Source organism: Ictidomys tridecemlineatus, chromosome 8, assembly GCF_052094955.1.
Source record: "Ictidomys tridecemlineatus isolate mIctTri1 chromosome 8, mIctTri1.hap1, whole genome shotgun sequence".
NCBI lineage: Eukaryota > Metazoa > Chordata > Mammalia > Rodentia > Sciuridae > Ictidomys > Ictidomys tridecemlineatus.
In genome coordinates, this window is record NC_135484.1 from 53923095 (window position 1) to 53945443 (window position 22349).

The 22349-nt window shown below is 40.5% G+C and overlaps 1 protein-coding gene across 7 annotated transcripts; it reads left to right on the plus strand.

Annotated features, from left to right (window-relative positions):
• The first annotated feature begins 3776 nt into the window (after positions 1–3776).
• Positions 3777–21830, plus strand: Zbtb24 (zinc finger and BTB domain containing 24). 7 transcript variants are annotated; one of them, XM_005330158.5, is made up of 7 exons: positions 3778–3938; positions 5132–6107; positions 9069–9236; positions 9705–9788; positions 10462–10545; positions 19458–19539; positions 20249–21830. In XM_005330158.5, exons 2-7 carry the CDS (start codon positions 5153–5155, stop codon positions 20973–20975), a joined length of 2100 nt encoding a protein of 699 aa, XP_005330215.2. In that variant the 5' UTR covers positions 3778–3938; positions 5132–5152; the 3' UTR covers positions 20976–21830. The 7 variants fall into 7 exon arrangements, 5 of the variants coding, with proteins under 5 accessions (XP_005330215.2, XP_077875637.1, XP_040139125.2 ...); XM_078019511.1 differs by having other exon boundaries at positions 19458–19564; positions 20249–20285; XM_040283191.2 differs by lacking the exon at positions 20249–21830 and adding an exon at positions 20102–20231 and having other exon boundaries at positions 19458–19564.
• The last annotated feature ends 519 nt before the right edge of the window (positions 21831–22349 follow it).

Below are 22349 nucleotides of genomic sequence, written 5' to 3' on the forward strand. Positions count from 1 at the left end.
GACATCTATCAAAATATATAAAATAGAGGAAAATGTACTAAATGAATCTGAATGAGATTTTAAAAAATAAAGTCAATTTTTCAGCAGCAGTATTAAAATCTAAAATATTAAATAGTAATATTGGCTCTCTCAAAAATACAAACATTAATTATGTAACCAGTAAATCTTGAATTCTCTCTTAGTTTTTTAATCTCTAAAATGAATGATTTAGCTCCTTGATCCCTATAATTCAATAAAGTTAATTAAAAACTTGAAGCCTGTTTTACATATATTTTTATTATACATTTTATAATAAAATAATTTTTAAACAAATAGAAGCCTATTATCAAAGTTAGGATAAACCTCAAAGCCTGGTTCAGGAGCTGGGGAGTAGTTGCTTGGAGCTACAAAGTTTTCTGTTGATGTAAATTCCACCCTCTCTTAACTCCCTTCCTTTACTTACTACCTGTAATTTACCATATTCCTATCACCAGACTACCTTCTGCCGAATTTTTCATTCTTAACAGGATACAGATGTTCCCAAGTTTCAGTCTATAGGTAAATTGAATTTCCTTTAGCACATTTCATTTCTTCTTATGAAGGACACCAGTCCCATCAGAATACACCCAAGTGTTTCCTTGGACTTCCAGAGAGTATTTCACATGCTCAAGAGCGAGTCGAGAACCACGGGACATCAGCCATCTCCTGGGATCGTGTTCTCTAATATGACTTCTGCTTCTTCCTGCTGATCCCCTGGCTAGAGCAGGAAACCTCCCACATTCAAGATAGGGCCAGTTTGGATTCCAAAGAAAGAAGCAGTATGCCAGGTGATCAGCCAAAGCATTTAGAGGAACTGATGTATAGAAGGGGCTGCAGTGAGATAACGAGTATTCTACAGAGGTATTTCCACAAGGAAGAGGTCAAGCCATGGTTTGTATAAGAAGGTTTAAGGAATTTGGCTTAAGGCCCAGGTTAGTTTCTTTTAGTATTTAGGGCAACAGTTTAACTACTTAATCAGTGTTTGCTTGGATTCAAGCCTGTCAGGAAAACATGCAGCTGGACTAATCCTAGAGGCATCAAGACACCCTGTGTTTCTCAGTCAGGACAGAATAAAAAGCAAAAGAAACAGAGTGTGGGTATGGGGGAGGGGCTACAGCTTCACCCTGAGAATTGTACAAATCCAAGAAATGTCTTCTGAGCTCCACCACCTTCATATGTCACAGTTCTAGAGTATGATCGATGGCTTCCTCCAGCCTTTAACTGCCAACTGATCATGACCCTCTCCTTCCTCCAGTCTCCTGCCTGGTTCTCCTGAACCAGTAGGCACAGGGCTCTGTTGATAAAGTCTCCTTGAGTCCTTTCAGCCTTTCCAAGGTCAAATGAATTGGACAGGATAGAAATTGGATTGGGAGAAGAAAGAAAAACTCTGGATATTCCATTTCACCTACCAATATTCACTCTGTAAGTGATTCAACTTAAATAGTTCATAATCTATGCTCTGCTAATTCTACTATTATATTCTAAATTTCAACAGGCATGGTGGAATCTCAGGGGCTTGGAAGGCTTGGAAGGGGCTGGAGGATCCCGAGTTCAAAGCCAGCCCCAGTAAAAGCAAGGCGCTAAGCAACTCAGTGAGACCCTGTCTCTAAATAAAACACAAATAGGGCTGGGAATGTAGCTCAGTGGTCGAGTGCCCCTGAATTCAATCCCGGGTACCCTCCCCCTAAAACACACACACACACACACAAAAAAAAAAAAAAACACAAGGTTGTGGCTCAGTGATAGAGCACTTGCCTAGCACATGCAAGGCACTGGGTTTGATTCTCAGCACTACACATAAATAAATAAATAAAATAAAGGTTCATCAACATCTAAAAAAAATTTTATCCCCAATTCCATTCTCAGCACTGAATCCTGATTCTTTAATTCATATTGTATGTCAAATATGGCTATCTAGTTGACATCTCAAATTTAATTAATAGGTCCATCTTCTACTTGTTACCCAATCCAAATCTTCTTCCTCCAGATAAATGAATGGTAACACTGTACAAATGATCTGGCCCCAAACCCAGGGTCAATCTTGATTACATTCTTTCCCTCACTCCTCCAATTGACTTTCTCAGCAAATCCTGTCAAACCCCACCCCACACCACCAAATACCTTGAATATGGGCTTTTTCACATCTTGCACTGTTCACCCTAATCCCTGTGTCTGTACCCAAGTCCCTCTAGGATCTACTCTTCCTCCTGCAGCTGGAGTAGTCCTTAAATACATAAATCAGTTTTCACCAGTCTTTATGAGATCTTCCATTGGTCCCCATTTCAATTAAAGTAAAATCCAGCCTTCTTATTCTTGGCATAAAAGACTTTACGTGACCTAAGCCTTTCTACCTTTTTAACATCTTCTCTATCCTTTTCTTTTCCTTTCTTTTGGATTGATTACATTTATCTACACTTGTCAAAGTTATGCATTCTGTTTCCATCCATTGAGAAGCTATCCTACTCTTTTAACAAGAATACACAAAATCTAAAGGTAATCAATATCTTACCCTTAAAACATAGCATTACAGATACATTTAAATGGTATTCTCATTTAAAATTTTTATATAATTTGTTTACTACACCTAATTTGTAGATGCCCACAGTTTTTACTGCACCATTTTTATTGCAATACTGTGGCAGCAAAAAACAATGGAGCAGCCAAGTCTTGTACTGACCTCTGCTCTGCTAGCATGCAGAAGTCAGGGAGAGCTCCCACTATCCCATTTGGACCCCTACAAATCTGGAGGACTTAGAGGTAATGTGTGGCTTAAACCAATTTTAAGAAAAACTAGTAACATTTAAGAGACTGGTAATTACATCTTCAGCTTCAAAATCATGAAGGCTGTAGATGGCATGCTGGAGATCTGGAAGTGGAGGGGAAAATAAATAAGCAATTCGGTATTAATAAAGCATGAATCAAGAGGGAAAATGCTGAAATAAATCATTGGAAGAGGGGGTGGAAATGGACTTGAGCTGGGCTTGTATCAAGAGCTTAAGCTTTATATCAAGAGCTTACGCTTTATCCAGAGGGCATATGGGAGCCACAGTGGAATCTAAAGGGGGGTGTGACTCTAGTTTCTGCCTGTGATTTATACTTGGAGACACCTCCCAAATGCCTGTCTTACAGGGAACCACACTGCAACCAAGACTATGTAGAAACCTGTAACAGTCTACTGAAGAGAGATGATGAAAGTTCAAATAATAATATTTTTAGTCTCAGCAACCGTGAATTAAACCAGGCTTTTACTGAGCCCACTATATACTTGTTCTTGCTAACATCATGCCAATCCTACCAACCGGGCACTAGTGTTAATATCTCCATTTTAAGAAAAGTAACTTGTCCAGGTCTCTCAGAACCCAGGTCTGTTGGACTAGAGTGCTATTCTTCGCTCCCTTGGACTACAGCGTTGGAAGTGGGGAGGAAAGGGAGGCAGATGTGAAAAACATCTAGCAGGTAAATAATAGTTATAATATAGAATTAGATGATGATGATGATGATGACGATGACGACCACGACAGGAATGAAAGGTAGAGGCGATTTCGGTCATTTATCACACATTCGCGCCCTTAATGCCAGATTCAGCGTCTGGGAAGAGGCAAAACTGATTACCGCAATGGTGAGGAGCTAACGGTCCAAAACCATGAGAAACTCCGCAAAGCACAATTACAACACCTGCCTGGCTTTCTGGGCGGTGCCGCCCGCCCCGCCCGAAGAGGGGCGTGTCCTGGGCCACGTGGTCTGGCGTCCGCGCGCCGCGCTTCCGGGTTGGCTGCGCCGACGCAGAAGCAGCATCCGCGGCCCAGGAATCCTAGCTGCGGCCTGGGCAAGCCGGGTCCTGGGCGGCCTGCGTGGAGGTGCCCGCCTGGCCTCCAGGTAGGCTGGGCCGCGGCCCGGACCGCGCCGGGCGCCCATAAGAGGTAGGTCCGCTGGGTACCCGCGGTCCCTGAGCTGCGGAACCCGCGGCTGCGCGGACCCTTTGACGGCTGTCCTCCTGGCGGGCCCGCGGTTCTGGGCCTGGAGGCGGTGGCTGTCACGTGCCGTCGCTCCCGGCTCTGCGGGGTTGGGACTGGCGCGGGTAATGGAGCTGGGGTCTCCGCGCCGAGCGCTGTGTGGCTCCAGCCAGGCCCTTCCACATAGCGGTTCCGTGCAAGACCCCTTGTGGCTTACGTTGTTTTAACTTTGCAGCTTCTCCCAGATTCGCTTTGTACGCATACATTTTCTTAGCTTTTTTTCATATTTCACAGATGAAAAATAGCTGATAATGTGCAAGATCAGGGCAGGTGTAGTTCTCACTACGATATTTGCGCATCCATAAAAGTTAGTGCGGGGAAGGACTTTACAGATGTTTGATCTTATTCCGTCATTTCCAGAGGCGAATGTGAGAGATTCAAAGAATGTTGGAAATTCACCTAGCATAATCAGGTGCAACGGGAATAAGACCCAGGGCTAAGTTTTTAAGTAGACTTAAAAAAATAACAGCTTTTTGGAGATAATTAATGTGCCATAAAATTTACCCTTTTTATTCAAATCAGTGATACCTCATACATTTAGAGTTGTACAAACCTCACTACACCACCCTCAAACCTCTTTTTCCAGTAGTATTCAGTTCCCATTCATCCACCCCAACCCCCCACTACTTCCTGGCGGACACTAATATATTTCTATTGATTTCTCTATTCTGGAATGATTATTTCTAATTTTTTAATTAATATATTAGTGGTATTTTGTTGTGGCATATTAGTTCGTACATATAACATAGTTTGATCAATTTCACTCCCCTTCACTTCCCATTACCATCCCTGTCCCTCTTGTTCCTCCTATCTGAAATACGGGATGTAGATCTATATCTACTTATCTGATAATTTTGGTGCAATATTTCTGAGATGGAGGCTAAATATCTGTCTTTGTCTACTTATCTGATGTTTTTATGCTATGTATTGAGCATCAATAACTGAATATGATAAAGTGAAATAATGATTATATGTTTAATTGCAAAAAAAAGTAGTAGTAAAATTCATTAAACAATGTGAGGTTAATACAGGTTCATACGAACCATTATTAGACAATGCTTCCTCCCTATTAAACATTGTCTTCTTATTTTAAATTTAAGCCGCCTTGACTTCTAAAGAAAATGGCAGAAACATCACCACAGCCTTCTGAACAGCTTGTTGTTCACTCAGATACTCACAGTGACACTGTCCTGGCCAGTTTTGAGGATCAGAGAAAGAAAGGCTTTCTCTGTGACATTACTTTAATCGTGGAGAATGTGCATTTCCGGGCCCACAAAGCCTTACTTGCTGCTAGTAGCGAATATTTCTCAATGATGTTTGCAGAGGAGGGGGAGATTGGCCAGTCCATTTATATGCTGGAAGGCATGGTTGCAGACACCTTTGGCATCCTGCTAGAATTTATCTACACAGGTTATCTTCATGCTAGTGAGAAAAGTACAGAACAAATCCTGGCTACTGCTCAGTTCTTAAAAGTCTACGACTTGATAAAGGCTTATACAGACTTCCAGAATAATCATAACTCCCCAAAGCCAACAACTTTGAACAGAGCTGGTACTCCAGTCGTTGTTATTTCTAATAAGAAAAATGATCCTCCAAAACGGAAACGGGGAAGACCAAGAAAAGTCAATAGTTTGCAGGAGGGGAAATCAGAACAGGCTGCAGAGGAGGAAATCCAGCTAAGAGTGAACAATTCCGTTCAGAATAGACAAAACTTTGTGGTTAAAGAAGGAGACAATGGTGTACTGAATGAACAGATTCCAGTAAAAGAAAAGGAAGGATCTGACCCTGCTTGTGAACCAGGTAGAATGGAGGAGATACCCACTGAAAAAGATGAGAACTGTGATCCCAAGACCCAGGATGGGCAGGACCACCAGAGTAGATGCAGCAAGCGGAGGATTCGGAGGTCTGTCAAACTTAAAGATTATAAACTTGTTGGGGATGAAGACGACCAGGCTTTAGCCAAGAGGATATATGGAAGGAGAAAGCGCCCTAGTGGTCCTGAGGCCCGCTGTAAAGACTGTGGCAAAGTCTTTAAATACAATCACTTTTTAGCAATCCATCAGAGGAGCCACACAGGTAATTACACTTTTGCAACTTATTGCAATGCATTTTGGAATTTGGAATAGTAATGATAATAATAGCTTGTACTTACTGTGTGTCTTACATGTGACAGGCATTGTAATATAGCCTTTGTACAAGTTACTGCATGTAATTCTCATAGTAATCCTGCTGGATAGGTAATATTATGCTTGTTTTACAGATGAAAAGACAGTCCCAGAAAGCTTGAATAACTTGCCGAGGGTCACCCATTTTGTAAGAGAGCTGGGATATGAACCCTGCTAACCTGATTCCAGAACCCCTCTTAATTGGAATAGTTGGTTCAAAGCTTTAGCCTCATCCAGTTATCAAGCTTTGGCCCCACTCGCTCTGCTTTGTGATTCTTAAACATTCTTCATCTTGACCAAAACATTCTTTTGCTCAGTTCTGTGTTGGTAACTTTATAATTCAGCCTTCTAGCTATAGATGCTTTCCCCTTTTTGGTCCCTCTGGCCCAGTGATGTCCATTAGACTCTTGTGATGACAAAATGTTCTCTATCTTCACTATGTAGAATAATGGCCACTTGCCTCATGGGATTTTGGGGGGTGGGGTGTAGGGGGGAACTGAGGATTGAACTCAGAGGCACTCAACCACTGAGTCACCTCACCAGCCCTGTTTTGTATTTTATTTAGACTCAGGGTCTCATTGAGTTGCTAGGCACCTTGCTTTTTGCTGAGGCTGGCTTTGAACTTGCAATCCTCCTGCCTCAGCCTCCCAAGGTGCTAGGATTGCAGCACCACTGCACCTGGCACCTCATAGGATTTTGAGCACTCAAATTATGACTAATGTGACTGGGAAACTGAACTTTTAAATTTTTAGTTAATGAAAATTTGAATATCCACTATACTGTACTGTGCAGTGCTAGCCAGAAATCTCTTCCTCCTTTAAGCCTTCTCTCAGGTGCTTAACTCACTCTGCTTTGGGACAGGTTATAGTTGCCACTTATATATTCCTCACTTTAATTTTAAACTTAAATATAAGGACTGGTACTAAATCTTCTGTCATTTAGCAGCTTGCTGTCATCTGATGCTATGGTTCACAATAGCCACATTAGAATTGCCTGAGAGCTTATGTGCCTGACCCCTACCCCCAGAACTTCCTGTTTAGTTATCTAGAATCTTGGTATTACAGGTTCTTTTTTGTACTAGGTTGCTTTTGGGGGAGAGTGGGAGTACCCAGGATTGAACTTGAGGTCACTTGACCACTGAGCCACATCCCCAGCCCTATTTTGTATTTTATCTAGAGGCAGAGTCTCACTGAGGTGCTTAGTGCCTTGCTGTTTCTGGCTTTGAACTCTCCATCCTCCTGCCTCAACCTCCTGAGCTGCTGGGATTATAGGCATGTGCCACTGCTTGCATTTTGTTTTTTATTTTTTAATCAAAATACATATGTACATAGCTGAGCACAGTGGCGCATGCCTGTAATACCATGGTTTGGGAGGCTAAGGCAGGAGAATTGCAAGTTCAAAGCCAGCCTTAGCAAAAGCGAAGCACTGAGCAACTCAGTGAGACCCTGTGTCTAAATAAAATACAAAATAGGGCTGGGAATGTGGATTAGTGGCTAAGTGCTCTGAGTTAAAAAAGATACAGATGTGTCTAATTTAAAGAGTTAAATCACACTCAGAAAAATGAGAAATTATACCCCATCTGATTCAAATGTATGATATGTCAAGATCATTGTACTGTCATGTGTAAATAATTTTTAAAAATACAAATTCTTATTAAAAAATAAATACAGAGTTAAATCATTCTGTAAGACTTGTTAAGGAAAAAAAAGCATGTAGGATCTTTCCTTTTGCCTTCTGGATTCTGGAACTTGAATGTGGATCTGTTTTCTTCCATTTTGTTGGATAATAGATAGATCCATACAGTTTAGAAACTCCTTTCAGTTTCAGAAAACTTTACTGAATTATTTCATTAGATGCTTTCCTCCCCTCTATTTTCCCCGTTCTCTCTTTCCAGGTGTGCTGTTTGCATGTTGAACCTCCTGGACCCATCTTCCAATTTTCTCATCATTTTGCTCATATTTTCCATCATTGTGTGCTGTACTTTAGGGAGAGTTCTACTTTATCTTTCAGCCCTTAGAGATTTTTCTGATTCTACTTTTATACTTTTTACTTCTAGAACCTCACCTTTTAAAATATTTTTTAAAAACTTTTTCTTTACTCAGGGCCGTCTGTGTTTTCTGCACATACCTTTTTTCTCTTCTTCTTGATATCTGCTACTAAAGTCTTTCCTTGAATGCCTACTTCATCATATGTTAGAGTAGGTTTCTAAAAGCATACCAGCCTTGCAGGTATGGAAAGTGCCTATGAAACAGTAGCCTTACTGGAGAAGTTGTGGCTGGGCCCTACTTCCTTAGAGATGCCTGGTGGGGCATTTGTAGCTCTCTTACCTTAGGCTAGTCACCTTCTAGGAAAAAGGCCTTTACTTTCCTACCTGGAAGCAGACTAGCTGCTAGTGTCTGAGTAGCCTCTCATTATCCCAAATATATCCTTTAACCTCATCTCACCAGTGCCTGACAATCCTTAATCCAGAAACATTTTCTTTTACTGTCTTAGAAAATAATTTCCATCTTCTCTTGGCAGAGGGCAAGTGTCCTGCCTGTATGGAATAGGAGACTGGGTTTGGGTATCTTAACTACCTTTGAAATCGACTGTTCTTTACCCTCCGTCACTCCTGTGTTTAGAGATTACAGTTATTGAGCCTTTTGGAGGCTCTGTCTTAAAAATTTGGTTGTATCTTGTTGCTCTTCACTGCTTGCTTTGGGATTGTCTCTTTCAGCTTCCAAACTTTATTGCCAACATTGTCTCTCCTGTAACACTGGTCTTTGGATATATGTCTTTAAGAGAAACTTCTTTATTATCATTTTAATTTGGGAGGGAACAGAAAGACATGCAGATTCTTGCTTACACCAAGCTTTTGGGGCTTTTATTCCAGGGGAGCGACCCTTCAAATGTAATGAGTGTGGAAAAGGCTTTGCCCAGAAGCACTCTTTGCAGGTCCACACCAGGATGCACACAGGCGAGCGGCCATACACCTGCACCGTGTGCAGCAAGGCTCTGACCACCAAGCACTCACTGCTGGAGCACATGAGCCTGCACTCAGGTAGCTGGGCTTGCACCAGTGGGCCACATACCACCAGATTCCCATTCCTTGGGGTGGACATTGTTGGGATCTAAATGGTGTTTTCTCAGACTGATACCATTTCCCACATGGTGTCATTGAAAGATTGAATTAGACCTCTGTCATAGTGGAGTTCAGAGTTAAACAGCACTGACCTTCAATTAGAGCTGTAAACTGGCTTAGAATTAGCTTACTTTGAATGTCTTTGGGGAAAATTTGAATTCTCCAATTCTACACCGATCTCCACTTCTCTCTCTTGCCTTTATATACCTTTGCACATTTTAAGTTCCTGCTGAAAACTCTGAAGGCTTTTGGGTGTATAGCAATCCATTTGTATCATTACAGAAAATGGGAACCTGGGCCCACTATGTTAGTTACCTTATTAGTGTGTGATTATTCTAGCTCTCTAGTATTTTGCATGGTTCAAGTGTTTTATCTTTTATTTGGCAGGACAGAAGTCTTTCACCTGTGATCAGTGTGGAAAGTATTTCAGCCAGAAAAGACAACTAAAGAGTCATTACCGAGTTCATACAGGTACAATGACATAAAGTGAGAGAAAATTTAGATTAATGGAGAAAAAAATGCAAAGACAAATTATTTCTGAAACATTAGGTTGATATCATAGAAGATAAATGGGTATTTATGGGAAAAGTCTTTAAAAAGGCAATCTAAATTAGAGGTTGTTGTGTTATTCTACACTATGTGTGATTTAAATTTAATTTTTGTATCATAGTTTCGATGCCACACACAGAACCCCTACAGAATTGGTATCTTTTAAAAGTGCCACTTGCCCAAGAGGGCTTCAGTTGATAGGTTGTTAGTGATGCCTAGAGAGATACCACTTATGGCAGTTAGTCCAGGCTTTCTCCCACCTGGTCTAGTCACTGTCCTTTTTTTCTGTCAGCTGATAAGAAATGAAGGAGGGAGTAAGAGCATGATGCAAGATCAACTGGCCAGTCACTCTAGTGCTTTGATGGAAAAAGTTTATGCTTAGGAGGACTCAGAGGGTCCAGGTCTTTCAGGGAAACAGTGAGTTGAGGTACATAGGGAAATATTAACTGTTAACCAAATTAATAAAAAATATTTCTTGTTGTTAAAGTCCCATATTTAAAGTGATTATTTTTCAGGGAAGTGCTTTAACACAAATCACTGAAGAAATGCAGGGAGAGCATATATGCACTGACACTTTTTTTATTGTTGCGACAAGGCCACTCATTACCGGAATGCACCCACTGTCAACGCAAATTCATGGATGTGTCTCAGCTAAAGAAACATCTACGAACACACACAGGTAAGACACCTTCTCATTTATCTTCCTTAGTACACTTGATGTTTTTAGCAGAGTGACAAATGAAGTTTCGAGTCCCCTCCTCAGCCTGTATTTGGGAATGTTTGTGTATATTGAATGAGATTTCTAAATAGAACATTTAAAAGCCCAAGGCAGAATATTGTTAGCACTGTTCTGTGGGGACATCCCATCTCTTTGTAGTTAGAAAATGGAGATTACTCGATGGGCATTATGAAAATTCATTTAGTTCCACAGAATAATACAAGTCTATTTCTGTGCTTCACTCTTAATTTACTTCAGCATTGAAGATGATTAAGATAAATTGTTTACTAAGTAAAATAGAGGGAAAGTAACAAACACTGAGAATTCACCACTTTCACCTCTGGAACTAGCACTTAACCACTTAAGCATTACCACTTTCTAAAACACAGCTACAGGAATAAAGAGGAGGCAAATTGATTAGGTCAGGATAGATTTTTTTTAATTTAAGATTAGAAAAGTAAAACTGTGATTCTCTTGTACCTTTTGGTAAGGGGCACATAAGAAAAACTTGTTATTGTGGGGCTTTTTATTTTTCTGTGTTTTTTTCTGTAGGGGGGTACTCAACCACTAAGCCACATTCTCAGCCCTATTTTGTATTTTATTTAGAGACAGGGACTCATTGAGTTGCTTAGCACCTCACTTTTGCTGAAGCTGGCTTTGAACTCGCCATTCTCCTGCCTCAGCTTCCTAAGCCGCTGGTATTACAGGCGTGCACCACAGTTCCAGGCCTGTTGTGGGTGGTTGATAACATAATGATTCTTGTTAAATTGTACATTGAAATTATGTATCAGAATGGCTTATAGTGCTTTGGACTTTTTTTTTTTTTTTTTTTTTTTTTTTTTGTAGATGGACACTATGACTTTATTTTTATGTGATGGTTAGGATCAAACCCAGTGCCTCACATGTGCTAAGTAAGCACTCTACCACTGAGCCATAACCCCAGCCCCTGGACTTTACTTTTTAAATGCAGGTTGAATATCTCTAATTCAGAATCCAAAATGCTCCAAAATCCAAAACTTTTTGAATATGGATATGATATTTATAAGTAGAAAATTCCACACACAACTTCATGTGATGGATCACAGTCAAAATATAGAGGCACTAGAAATATTGTGCAGAATATTTTCAGAGTATGTTAAAGAGGTTTATGTGAAACATAAATGGATTTTCTTTTAGACTTGGGTCCCTTCCCTATAATATCTCATTATATATATACAAATATTTTAAAATTGGGAAAAAGAATCCAAAATTCAAAACACTTCTGGTCCCAGGCATTTCTGAAAATACTCAGCCTGTATCAGTTTTCTTAAAGTCAATAAATTATCTCATGGGTTGTGAGTTTTATGAAAATGGTGTCTCTACAGTCTTTTCTCAGACACCATTCGTGGTTTCTGCAAAATTTAATTATCTATTCAGCACATATTTACTGAGTAGTTACTGGATACCAGGCACTGTTTTAGGCCCTGAATGAGAGGGACAGAGCCCTGCTGATAAGGGGCTAACATTCAGAGATAGAGAGTAAAAGAGTGTGTAACGTGTTAGGTAGTGGTGAGTGCCATGAAGAAGTAAATGCAGGGTAAGAAGCAGTATGGAATTGCTCTTTTATATAGGGACTATTCTAGAAAGGTCTCACTGATAGGAGGTCCTTTGGTTGGAGATCAGAATGTGGGTAACAAGCCAGTCGTCGTGGATATCCAGTCAAGAGCATTCTAGGTGGGGACGGGACAGCAGGTAAAAGCCTTCAGACAGAAGCATTTCTGACATGATGTAGAAATGCCAAGAGGCAGGAGCTAAAGCAGAGCAGAGAATCTGGGAATAGGAGAAAGTGGTATAGCTGGGCATTGGTACAGGGGTTCTCAGTTTAGCTACATACTTTAGTCACCTGAGAAGCTTTAAAAAAATGAAAAGGCCTGGGCCAGAGCCTCTGAAGTGCCTCTCTGTGTTTCTTCTGTACTCATAAGCACCTAAGGACCATAAATTTTATTCCAAGTAAGATGCCTTTATCTAAAGGGGTGAAATGACATGATTTTGAATTTTGCCCATTTTTGTCCCATTGTCCCATATGTGGAACACCTGTACAAACATATATATACATAAAATATGAAATATAATTATAATAGGATAATTACAATAGTATTAGTATTAGCTAATGTTAATACATAAGCTGTAAATTGTTTTCAACCTATTTTACGGCACTTGTGACAGTTTCATTGAAATATTCTCAGAATTGAAAATTTTGACTTTATGGGTTAATAGAATAACTGCATCTGTCATGTGGGGTGGGGTGAGTTAAGGCTGGAGGTGAAAACGCATCTTAAGGTTGTTGTAATGATGAGGAGGTTGGCCCAGTGGGGCAGCAGTAGAGATGGCAACAACTCTGAGAAGGTGTTTAGCATGTTTTGTTTGTGGTTGGATATGGGAGTGAGATACGGAGGAGGCAAACGCAACTGGAAGGAACAAAATCTGGAGCAGACTGGGAGGAACAGATTACAGGACTTAAGAATTTGTCATGTCAGATCTGAGGGAAGCGATACAGGCAGAGCTATGAATGTGTGCACTTACACATGTGCCTGTAAATAGTGTGTGAAGTTACTATGGACTCCCCAGAGAACCAGATAGAACAGGGCTGAGGTGGCCCAGTCCTGTTGATCAGTGCCAGAGAAGTTTTATCTCCTGACAATGAGCCATAAAGCATCTGGTCACTGTGAGTAGACCAGAAGTGAGGATGTAAAGGAAGCAAAGATCTTCCCTTATAATCCCTGTGAGCCCTTCATATCCTGTCTACTTTGGAGAAGCAAAAGACAGTGGATGGTAGGTGTGTCATTGGGGCAGGGGGTGGGGTTCACAATATAAAGTGTTTCGTATGACCTTGAAACTAAGCCACTAACAAATTTGGGGCTCTCCGATGGCTGGGACTATGATCCATCCTAGCACAGAGAAGCTACTTGATATGGTGTCGAAAAGCACCAGTCAACCTGTTACCTGCGCTGGGCCAGGTTGAGCAGTACAGATCATGTCAGCAGATCCATGCTCAGTTGGAAAACCTAGATTGACATTCATATCTTACATCTTTAAGGGCAGACTCTCCTAGGGTTAGATGTTCTGCACCAAGCACTAGATAAGTCAGAGGCAAAATCAATGTATTTTATTCCCTAAGAGGGTATCCTTAGTGAGGGAGATGAACCTATTTGAAAGGGATGTCAGGTGTCTGGCAGATGGTCGGTACTGATGAGCCAAAGGGAGAGGATGCCTAGCTTAGGCTTTTGAGCTTGCATCTGTGCTTGTCTCTGTACCTGGAGCTGTGCAGGCTTATTTGGATCAGTTGAAATCAAGCAGATTCACAAAACTGGTAGGCAGTGAATATATGAACAAAGGGGCTACATCTTCCTGACATCAGGGTACACAGAAACCATGATAGTGATCTAAAACTTCTTTGGTTAGCTGGGGGCAAGTCAAGGGAATTATCCCAAGCAATGGAAAAGCCCGGTGTGAGGCATTTCCAACTCCATAGTGCAGCCCTACTCCTCATGCATCCCTGTCCCTTGAATGGTGTTAGGTAAACACTGGTTCTACACAGCAGGCTCCCACTCACCTGTGGATGGCCCTTCCTAGTCACTCGTAATAAAGTTTATTAAGTCATAGTTTCATTCAGAGCCTCATTTGCTTGGGTTGGATTTGAAGCTACCTCAATCTCCTCAGTTATATGTTAAGATGGTCCATTAATGTTGCTTATTCCCATCTTCCTGAGAGCTGGGGCTTCTCACCACAGCATGTTTTTACAGTGTCTACATGCTATCTATTAAGAATCTCAAGACAAGCTGGGTGTAGTGGCACACACCTATAATTCAAGCTGGTGGGAAGGCTGAAGCAGAAGGATCACAAGTTTGACACCAGCCTAGGCAGCTTAGTGAGACCCTGCCTCAAAAAAATTAAAACGGCTGGGGATGTATTTCAGTGGTAGAGTGCCCCTGGGTTCACTTCCATTACCCAACCCACCCCCCACACACACACACACAAAAAAAAAAAAAAAAAAAAGGAGAGATGACGAGTATCAGGACAATGCAGTAGAGGTCTGAGCACAGAGAGGATGAGTTACATTCCCCAAAAGATCTGGGAAAGCATCCATAGGAGAAACCTAGACCAGGAAGCCAGAGCATGTTCTGAGAGCAGAAAGAGGCGCCTGCAGACAGGAGCAGGGAATATAAGCTTGGAGATATGAGAGCCTAGCATCCAAGAGTAGTACAAGAAATTCTGCCGTGCATAGATGGGATGGGACCGCCAGGCAGTGGGCAGACCACCATGATGGCAAGCATGGAGTAGCTTTTAAGCAAGGGAAAAGGGACATTTTTATTTGTGTCTTTAAAAGGACTCAGCAGCCCCAAGAGGGACAGGTCTGGGATGAGCTGGTTAGCAGGCTCTAAGAGAGATGAAGACTTTCAAGTCAAGAGAGTGGAATGAAGAGACGTATTCAGGAGATTTTTAGTTCCTACGTATATGATAAAGTGTTAATTTACCAAATAAGAAAGAGTGAGTACCCCAGTAAGAAACTGGGCCGGGGATGTGCGTCAGGGAAGACAGTATAGGAATGGCAAGCAAACCACTCTAAAACCCTTTTAATCATCAGAAGAGGAGTGTACATGGTTTTTGTCCATTAGATTAGCAAATACATGAGGTAATGGACATCTGTATGTATTGTTGGTGGAAATAAAATTTGGAGGCTTTCTAGAAAGAAATTGGCAATATTTACCAAAATTTTAACTGTCCAACTGTGAAAAGATGTTTGTATAGAGATATTGATTATAAGCAAGATTGACTATAATGTCACAAACTTAAAAACAACCTAAATGACCATCACTAAAGGATTAAGCAGGTGTGTTTTGGATAATATACAGAGAACTACAATACAACCTTTTAAAATGTGATATGGCTTTATTTGAAAGAATAACATTGTACTGGGTGTGAACTTTGTACTTCATGTGCATATGCACCAATGGATTTGCATATAAAGGTGTTTATCACAGTGTTGATTGGTTATTGAAGAGAGGAGAATGTGGAACACTTTTGCATTCTTTGTACCTCTCAATATCATTTGAATATTTTACAGTGAACTTAAGTAATTTTTGTAAGAAAAAACACGACTATGTTCCCATGTGAAGCAGGATTCTCAGGAGGGAAAATGTATAGGACTGAATTGCTGGTTTACATGGAAAAAAGAGAACTGGGAGTATCACTGTGATTGTTGTGCCTGGCTAGGACAGGGATTGGGTGGTGCTGCCATTAACCAAGAAAGCCATCCAGGTTTGCACTGATGGCAGGGGCAAATCCACTGAGGTCAAATAAATATTGAGTAAAAAATCCTGTATGGAGCCCAGGCATGGGTTTACAAGTCTCCCAGCTGGGTGCAGGGGTGGTGGATTAGCCAGCTGAGAAGAGGCTCTGAAAGGATCCCTGAGCTCCCTCCTTCTAGCAGTGTTCCACTAGAGGAGCGTTTAGTCATACTTGTGTCTCTGCCCTTAATTTTAATCAGTGTTATCTAGTTCTCCTGTAACAAACTTCCTTCTGGTCCCACTCCCTAAACTTAGGCCCTGTCATCTCATCCTTGTCCCTCTCCATTGGCCTCCTGCCACCTCCTGGCCCAGGCCTCAGCACCTTGTATGTAGAATATAACAAGAAGGTTTGCTTCCAGCTTACAGTACCCATCAATCCCAGACTTAATTTATAATACTTTTGGCATGTCACCATTCTACTAAAAACCTTCAGAGCCTTAAAGGTCCTTTGCGTGGAATTTATGGCTTCTCATGGTGTGGCCTCATCTTTTAGCTCTACCACTCCCTAGGATGAATTCTTGTCCTTCTTTACCATGTGACTATTTCCAACACAAGCATTTTGATCATACCATTGATACCAGTGACCTACTCAGGGCTTCTCTCCAGTTTGGCCTGATCCTGCCTCCACTGACTTCCACTATCCTATCTGGACTCAATATTGTTGATACCGCTCATTTGATCATTCACTCAAATACAGCTTTGCCTTGCTTATCTTCTCAAATAGACTATACATCCCTTTTTGAGATAGTGATCATGCTTTTTTTTTTTCTGTTTCTTAGCTCTGAACTTTGTTGATGATCTATTAGTATTTCAAAAATTAATAAAACGGAATTGGTCATTTGTCAAAGGTGGCAGAGCTGTACACAGGGAAATCAGGGAGGCAGAAGACTTTCATCAGTGCTGTGGTTTGAATGTGTCCCCACATTCCCCAGAGTTCATGGGTTGGAAATTTAATGGCTGATGCAATCATTTTAAGAAGTAGGACCTTGTGGATTAATGCCATTATCACAGAAGCAGACTCCTGATAAAAGCATGCATTTGGCTCTTCTCCTTTTTCTCAAGTGTGCTCTTGCCTTTCCACTTACTTTTCTTTTTTTGCAGTACTAGGGATTAAAAACCCAAGAGCACACTTACCTCCACCATTGAGCTATATCCTCAGCCCTTTTTTAAATTTTTAATTTTTTGTTAGGATCTTACTAAATTGTGGAGGCTGGCCCTGACTTTGATCCTTCGGCCTTAGTCTCCCAAGTTGCTGGGGTTACACCATCTTGCACTTTTCTGCCTTGAATGAGGTAACACATTAAGAAGGTCCTCACTAGCTGCAAGTCTCTTGACCTTAAATTTTTCACCCTCCAGACTGTAAAAAATAATTTTTTTTTATAAATCACCCAATTCTCAGGTGTTCTGTTATAGCAACACAAAGTGAACTATGACATTCATATTCATACTGGCTAGGAAAATTTGTCTTATTATACTGCTCATTCCCTCAAAGAGCTGTAGCTGCAAAATATTGTTTCTGGAAAAAATTCCCATTAATTCAAATGATTGCTTGCTCTTAAAAATAATGTTTCCTGGGGCTGGGGATGTGGCTCAAGCGGTAGCACGCTCGCCTGGCATGCTTGGGGCACTAGGTTCGATCCTCAGCACCACATAAAATAAAATAAAGATGTTGTGTCCACCGAAAACTGAAAAATAAATATTAAAAAATAATAATAATAATGTTTGCCAACAAATTTTCTGAGATAGAAACCCAGCTGGAATTGAAGGGTAAAATTAACATTGTTATTTGTGTTTCTGACACAGAACTTTAAAATCACAAGCAAACAGAACAGGTACTCAGTCTTTGAATTTAATTGAGAGGGGAAAACCAACCAAGATCAAAGTAGACTCCAGCTCTGATTTAGAAAGTGGCCTGGTCTTGATGCAGTTGGGTGTGGTGGTGCCCCCCTGTAATCCCAGGAACTCAGGAGACTGAGTTAGGAGGATCACAAGTTCGAGGCCAACATCAGCAATTTAGGAAGACCCCGTCTCAGAATAAAAAATAAAAAGGGGTGGGAGAGTAGTTAAGTGGTAGAGCACCCCTGGGCTCAATTTCTAGTAGGGGGAGGGGATGGAGTTAATGATGCAAAGATGCAGATTTATCCAGTTAGTAACAGGTGTCTTCTCCTTAAGTGCAACTCGGAGAATTGTCAAGCCTGAAAGGGAAGCTAAGGGACCATCCTCCCTTAAAATTGCACTTACCCTTGCTTTTCTCCAATTGAAGTGGGATTTTGTTGCTTTATGTATATATATGCTTCATACATGTATACTTTGTTGCTTCATATATGTATATTTTATATATCACATAAAATATGTATTTCTGTCATCTACATTGGAAACAATTTTGTTTCTTGGGGGCACAGTGTGTTATTATGTTAGTGTAAACTAGCACTGAATAAACATTTGTTGATGTTAATGAAGCAGAGTAGGATTTGAATAGTCATACTGTCTAATGTGGGCCTTAGTTCACCCATGTAAAATTCAAACATTCATCAGGGATTTCTGAAATAGAGAGAAAGGCCAGATCCTAGGCACTGGGGACTAGGAGTAGATAAGCTCACAGATTTTCTTACATAACAAGGGAAGACATAGGTAATAAGTACAGTGTACAGTATATGAGATGGTGGTAACATTATGGAAAAACTAAGTCAGGGAGTGGATCAAAGAGTGTACGGTGGTGGTAGTCGTGGAGATTGTGGTGATAAAACCACTGGTAAAGCAGCACATGAGAGATGAGGTGAGTGATCTCTCCCCGAGAGAGATCCTGAAATGAGCTCAGGGAGATTTGGAGCCAGGAAGATGTGTGGGAAGGTACAGATCTGTGATCCCTTTGTAGGCCAATGGTTTTCTTGGCTGTTACATTGGGATGGTGAGCCATTAGAGCATTTGTAGCCCCAGCTTGGAGTGATCTGACTCTGTACCAGGGATCACTCTGGCTGTTGCATTGACAATAAGTGGCAGAGAAACAAGAGGCCCTTTTGGAGGTTTCCACTGTGATCCAGAAGGGTTGGTGGCAGCACACATCCAGGGTGGCAGCTGAGGAAATGATTCAGGAGGGATGGTATGGCACAAACAAGTGGCAGGTCAGATTCTGGGTATATTTGAAAGGTAGATATGCCTGTGAATAATATATAAGTCACCCTACTGCACAGGAGTCCCTGCAAAGGTTATATGGGCTACCTAAACAGCAGTAAGGTAGGAGTGTAGAAAGCACTATTAGAACTAAGAGTGGAAAATATAGGAGGAAAATATAGTGAGTTCCTTTGTTTCCTGTATGTAAACATGACCTCCTCTTTTGGTTTTGAGGTGTTCAAGGGAACAAAGCATGCCTGCTTCCTCTGCCTGCTCTTGACACTCAGCTTCATGTGGGGTGCAGAGCAGTTGCGTTGTTGTGCTTTCTTCCTTCTTGTTGATTGCATTTGTTCTTTTCACATTGTGGAACCATGAAGTGGTTCAGAGTTTTTTTAAATGCCAAATATGTATTTTTATATGTTTCCCTTTTCTTAGGTGAAAAGCCATTTACTTGTGAAATCTGTGGCAAGTCTTTCACGGCAAAGAGTTCTCTTCAGACCCACATCAGAATTCATCGGTAAAGTTCTGCAGATATTTCTATGGTATTGTTCTTTGGGATGACATATTACCTATATAATCCTGTTCCCCAAATTGTGACTCTGGTAGTTTATTATTTTGTTTTATCTTTCCTTTCTTCCTTTTTTTTTTTTTTTTAATTTGCTTGTTTTACCTTCTCAATAATGAAATTTCTCACTTAGGCAAAATTAGCAATACGATGCTGACCAGTAAAAATTTGCATTGTTGATTTCATTTATTTAATTTTTATTTTGAATTGGGGGCTAGTCCAAAGCATGAATCTTTGATTAAAAATAAGCATTAAATTCTAATTTTTTCTGAATGTTTTACTCACAAAATTACATTAATCATGTGTACCTATTTGGATATTAAAGTCTAAAAAATGGCTGTAAGAACTAAAACAAAACTATGTATACAGCGTAAATACTTTCTTATCTGAAATATGTACAATGGAATCATAAAATTTTATTACATCTAGCCCAACCCCATCTGCCACCTTACCTCAAGCACCACACCCATCCCTTGTTTATTTTTTTCTCAAACCTTTTTAAATTTTTTTTCAGATTAGAAACTGAAGCCCAAGGAAATGTAACTTGCCCTGCATCCTTAGTGGGAACCCATGGTTTACATACTCAAAGACTAGGCATAACTAGCCAGGAAATAATAAATAGATATTTCTGTTTTAAAATAAAATGTGTGTTTTCTTGTAGAGGAGAAAAGCCATACTCCTGTGGCATCTGTGGCAAATCCTTCTCTGACTCCAGTGCCAAAAGGAGACATTGCATTCTGCACACAGGCAAAAAGCCTTTCTCCTGCCCAGAGTGTAACTTACAGTTTGCTCGCTTAGACAACTTGAAGGCTCACTTGAAAATCCACAGTAAAGAGAAGCATGCATCAGATGCCAGCAGTGTTTCTGGTAGTAGTAGTAGTACAGAAGAGGTCAGAAATATTCTTCAGCTACAGCCATACCAGCTCTCTACCTCTGGAGAGCAAGAGATTCAGCTTCTGGTAACTGATTCTGTACATAACATCAATTTCATGCCTGGTCCTAGTCAGGGAATCAGTATCATGACTGCTGAGAGTTCCCAGAACATGACCGCAGACCAGGCTGCTAATCTCACCCTGCTCACACAGCAGCCAGAGCAACTGCAGAATTTAATTCTTTCAGCTCAGCAGGAGCAAACAGAACACATTCAGAGTCTCAATATGATTGAAAGCCAGATGGAGCCCTCACAGACAGAGCCAGTGCATGTAATTACACTGTCCAAGGAAACCCTGGAACATCTTCATGCCCATCAAGAGCAAACAGAGGAGCTCCATTTAGCAGCAAGTGCTTCAGATCCAGCTCAGCACCTGCACCTGACTCAGGAGCCTGAATCACCACCACCTACTCACCATGTGCCCCAGCCCACTCCACTTGTCCAGGAGCAAAGCTGACCTGTGAACATGTTTGACTGCTCCAGCTATAGCAGGATGGTAAATGCTTGAAATCAGGCTCTCTGAGCTGACAACTTAGGTTCTTAAAGAGATGTGATAGCCATAAGACGTTTATAATGTGCTCTGTCTGGGCAGCTAAACATGTTTGTTTTTTGTTTTTTGTTTTTTGTTTTTTTGTGTGTGTGTGTGTATGTTGTATCATGTTTCCTCTATAGTACCAAATAATGATAAATGGTTTTCATTTTCATTATAACATCTCTTAAAGAATAGGGTAATTTTTCTTTGAGGTGTTGATTTAGGCTTTTTGATAAGTATTAAAATGTTCACCAGCCAAAGGTTATGGTCTTTCTGACCTTTCCAGTATATTCTTTATTATTCAAAACAAATGAAGTCATATATAGATTGAATTGGGTAAAGCAGTTGCTTCTACTTCTTTATTTCTCTTAGGCAACACAGTTGCCAGTCCAAGATAAGTCAGGGCTAAATATGACAAATCACAACATTTAGTTGACCCCCTAAGAGTAATTTTTATTTTTTTCTATACTAAGCATTGAACCCAGGGCCTCTCGAATGCCAGGCAAGTACTCTGCCACTGAACTACATCTTGTCCCTTTTTTTTTTTTCCTTATTTTAAGATAACATCCTACTGACCTAAACTTGCAGTCCTCCTGCTTCAGCCTTCTTGAGTAGCTGGGACTACAGGCATGTAACCACCATGATGGTAACAGTAATTAAACATTTAATCTTTGTATGGGACAGTGAGCTAACCATGCTTAAGGTATATTCAAGCCCATATAACCTGTATTCATAACTCAAAATCATAACAATAAAGCCAAAAGTATACTTTCTTTAAAATTCTGAATTCACATTTTTTGGAAAATACGGACGTGTGCATTTTCAAAAAGCAAGCTATTAAAATTTTAATTAAAAAGTTAAATATGAAGTTGGATCAAGGCATTCACCCTAAAAATAAACTGAATTTTGTCAGAAATGATAGTTGATTTTCCTGATGTGGTTAAAGGTTTTTTTAGTTATCCTAGAAAATTTTACTCAAGTGTAATTTGTGTTAAAGTTACTGATTTCACATTGATCTATGAAAGTACTGATCTGTGTGTTGTGTTTGATACCTTTCTGGAGATACAAACTTACGATCTATTTTTATTGCAGACTAGGTTAAGTCCCACAAAATGGCCACATCATTTTTAAAAGTATATCTTTTTCTAATCTTAAAATAATTTGAGGGGCTGGGGATGTGGCTCAAGCGGTAGTGCATTCACCTGGCATGCACAGGGTGCTGGGTTCTATCCTCAGCACCACATACAAATAAAATAAAGATGTTGTGTCCACCGAAAACTAAAAATTAAATATTAAAAA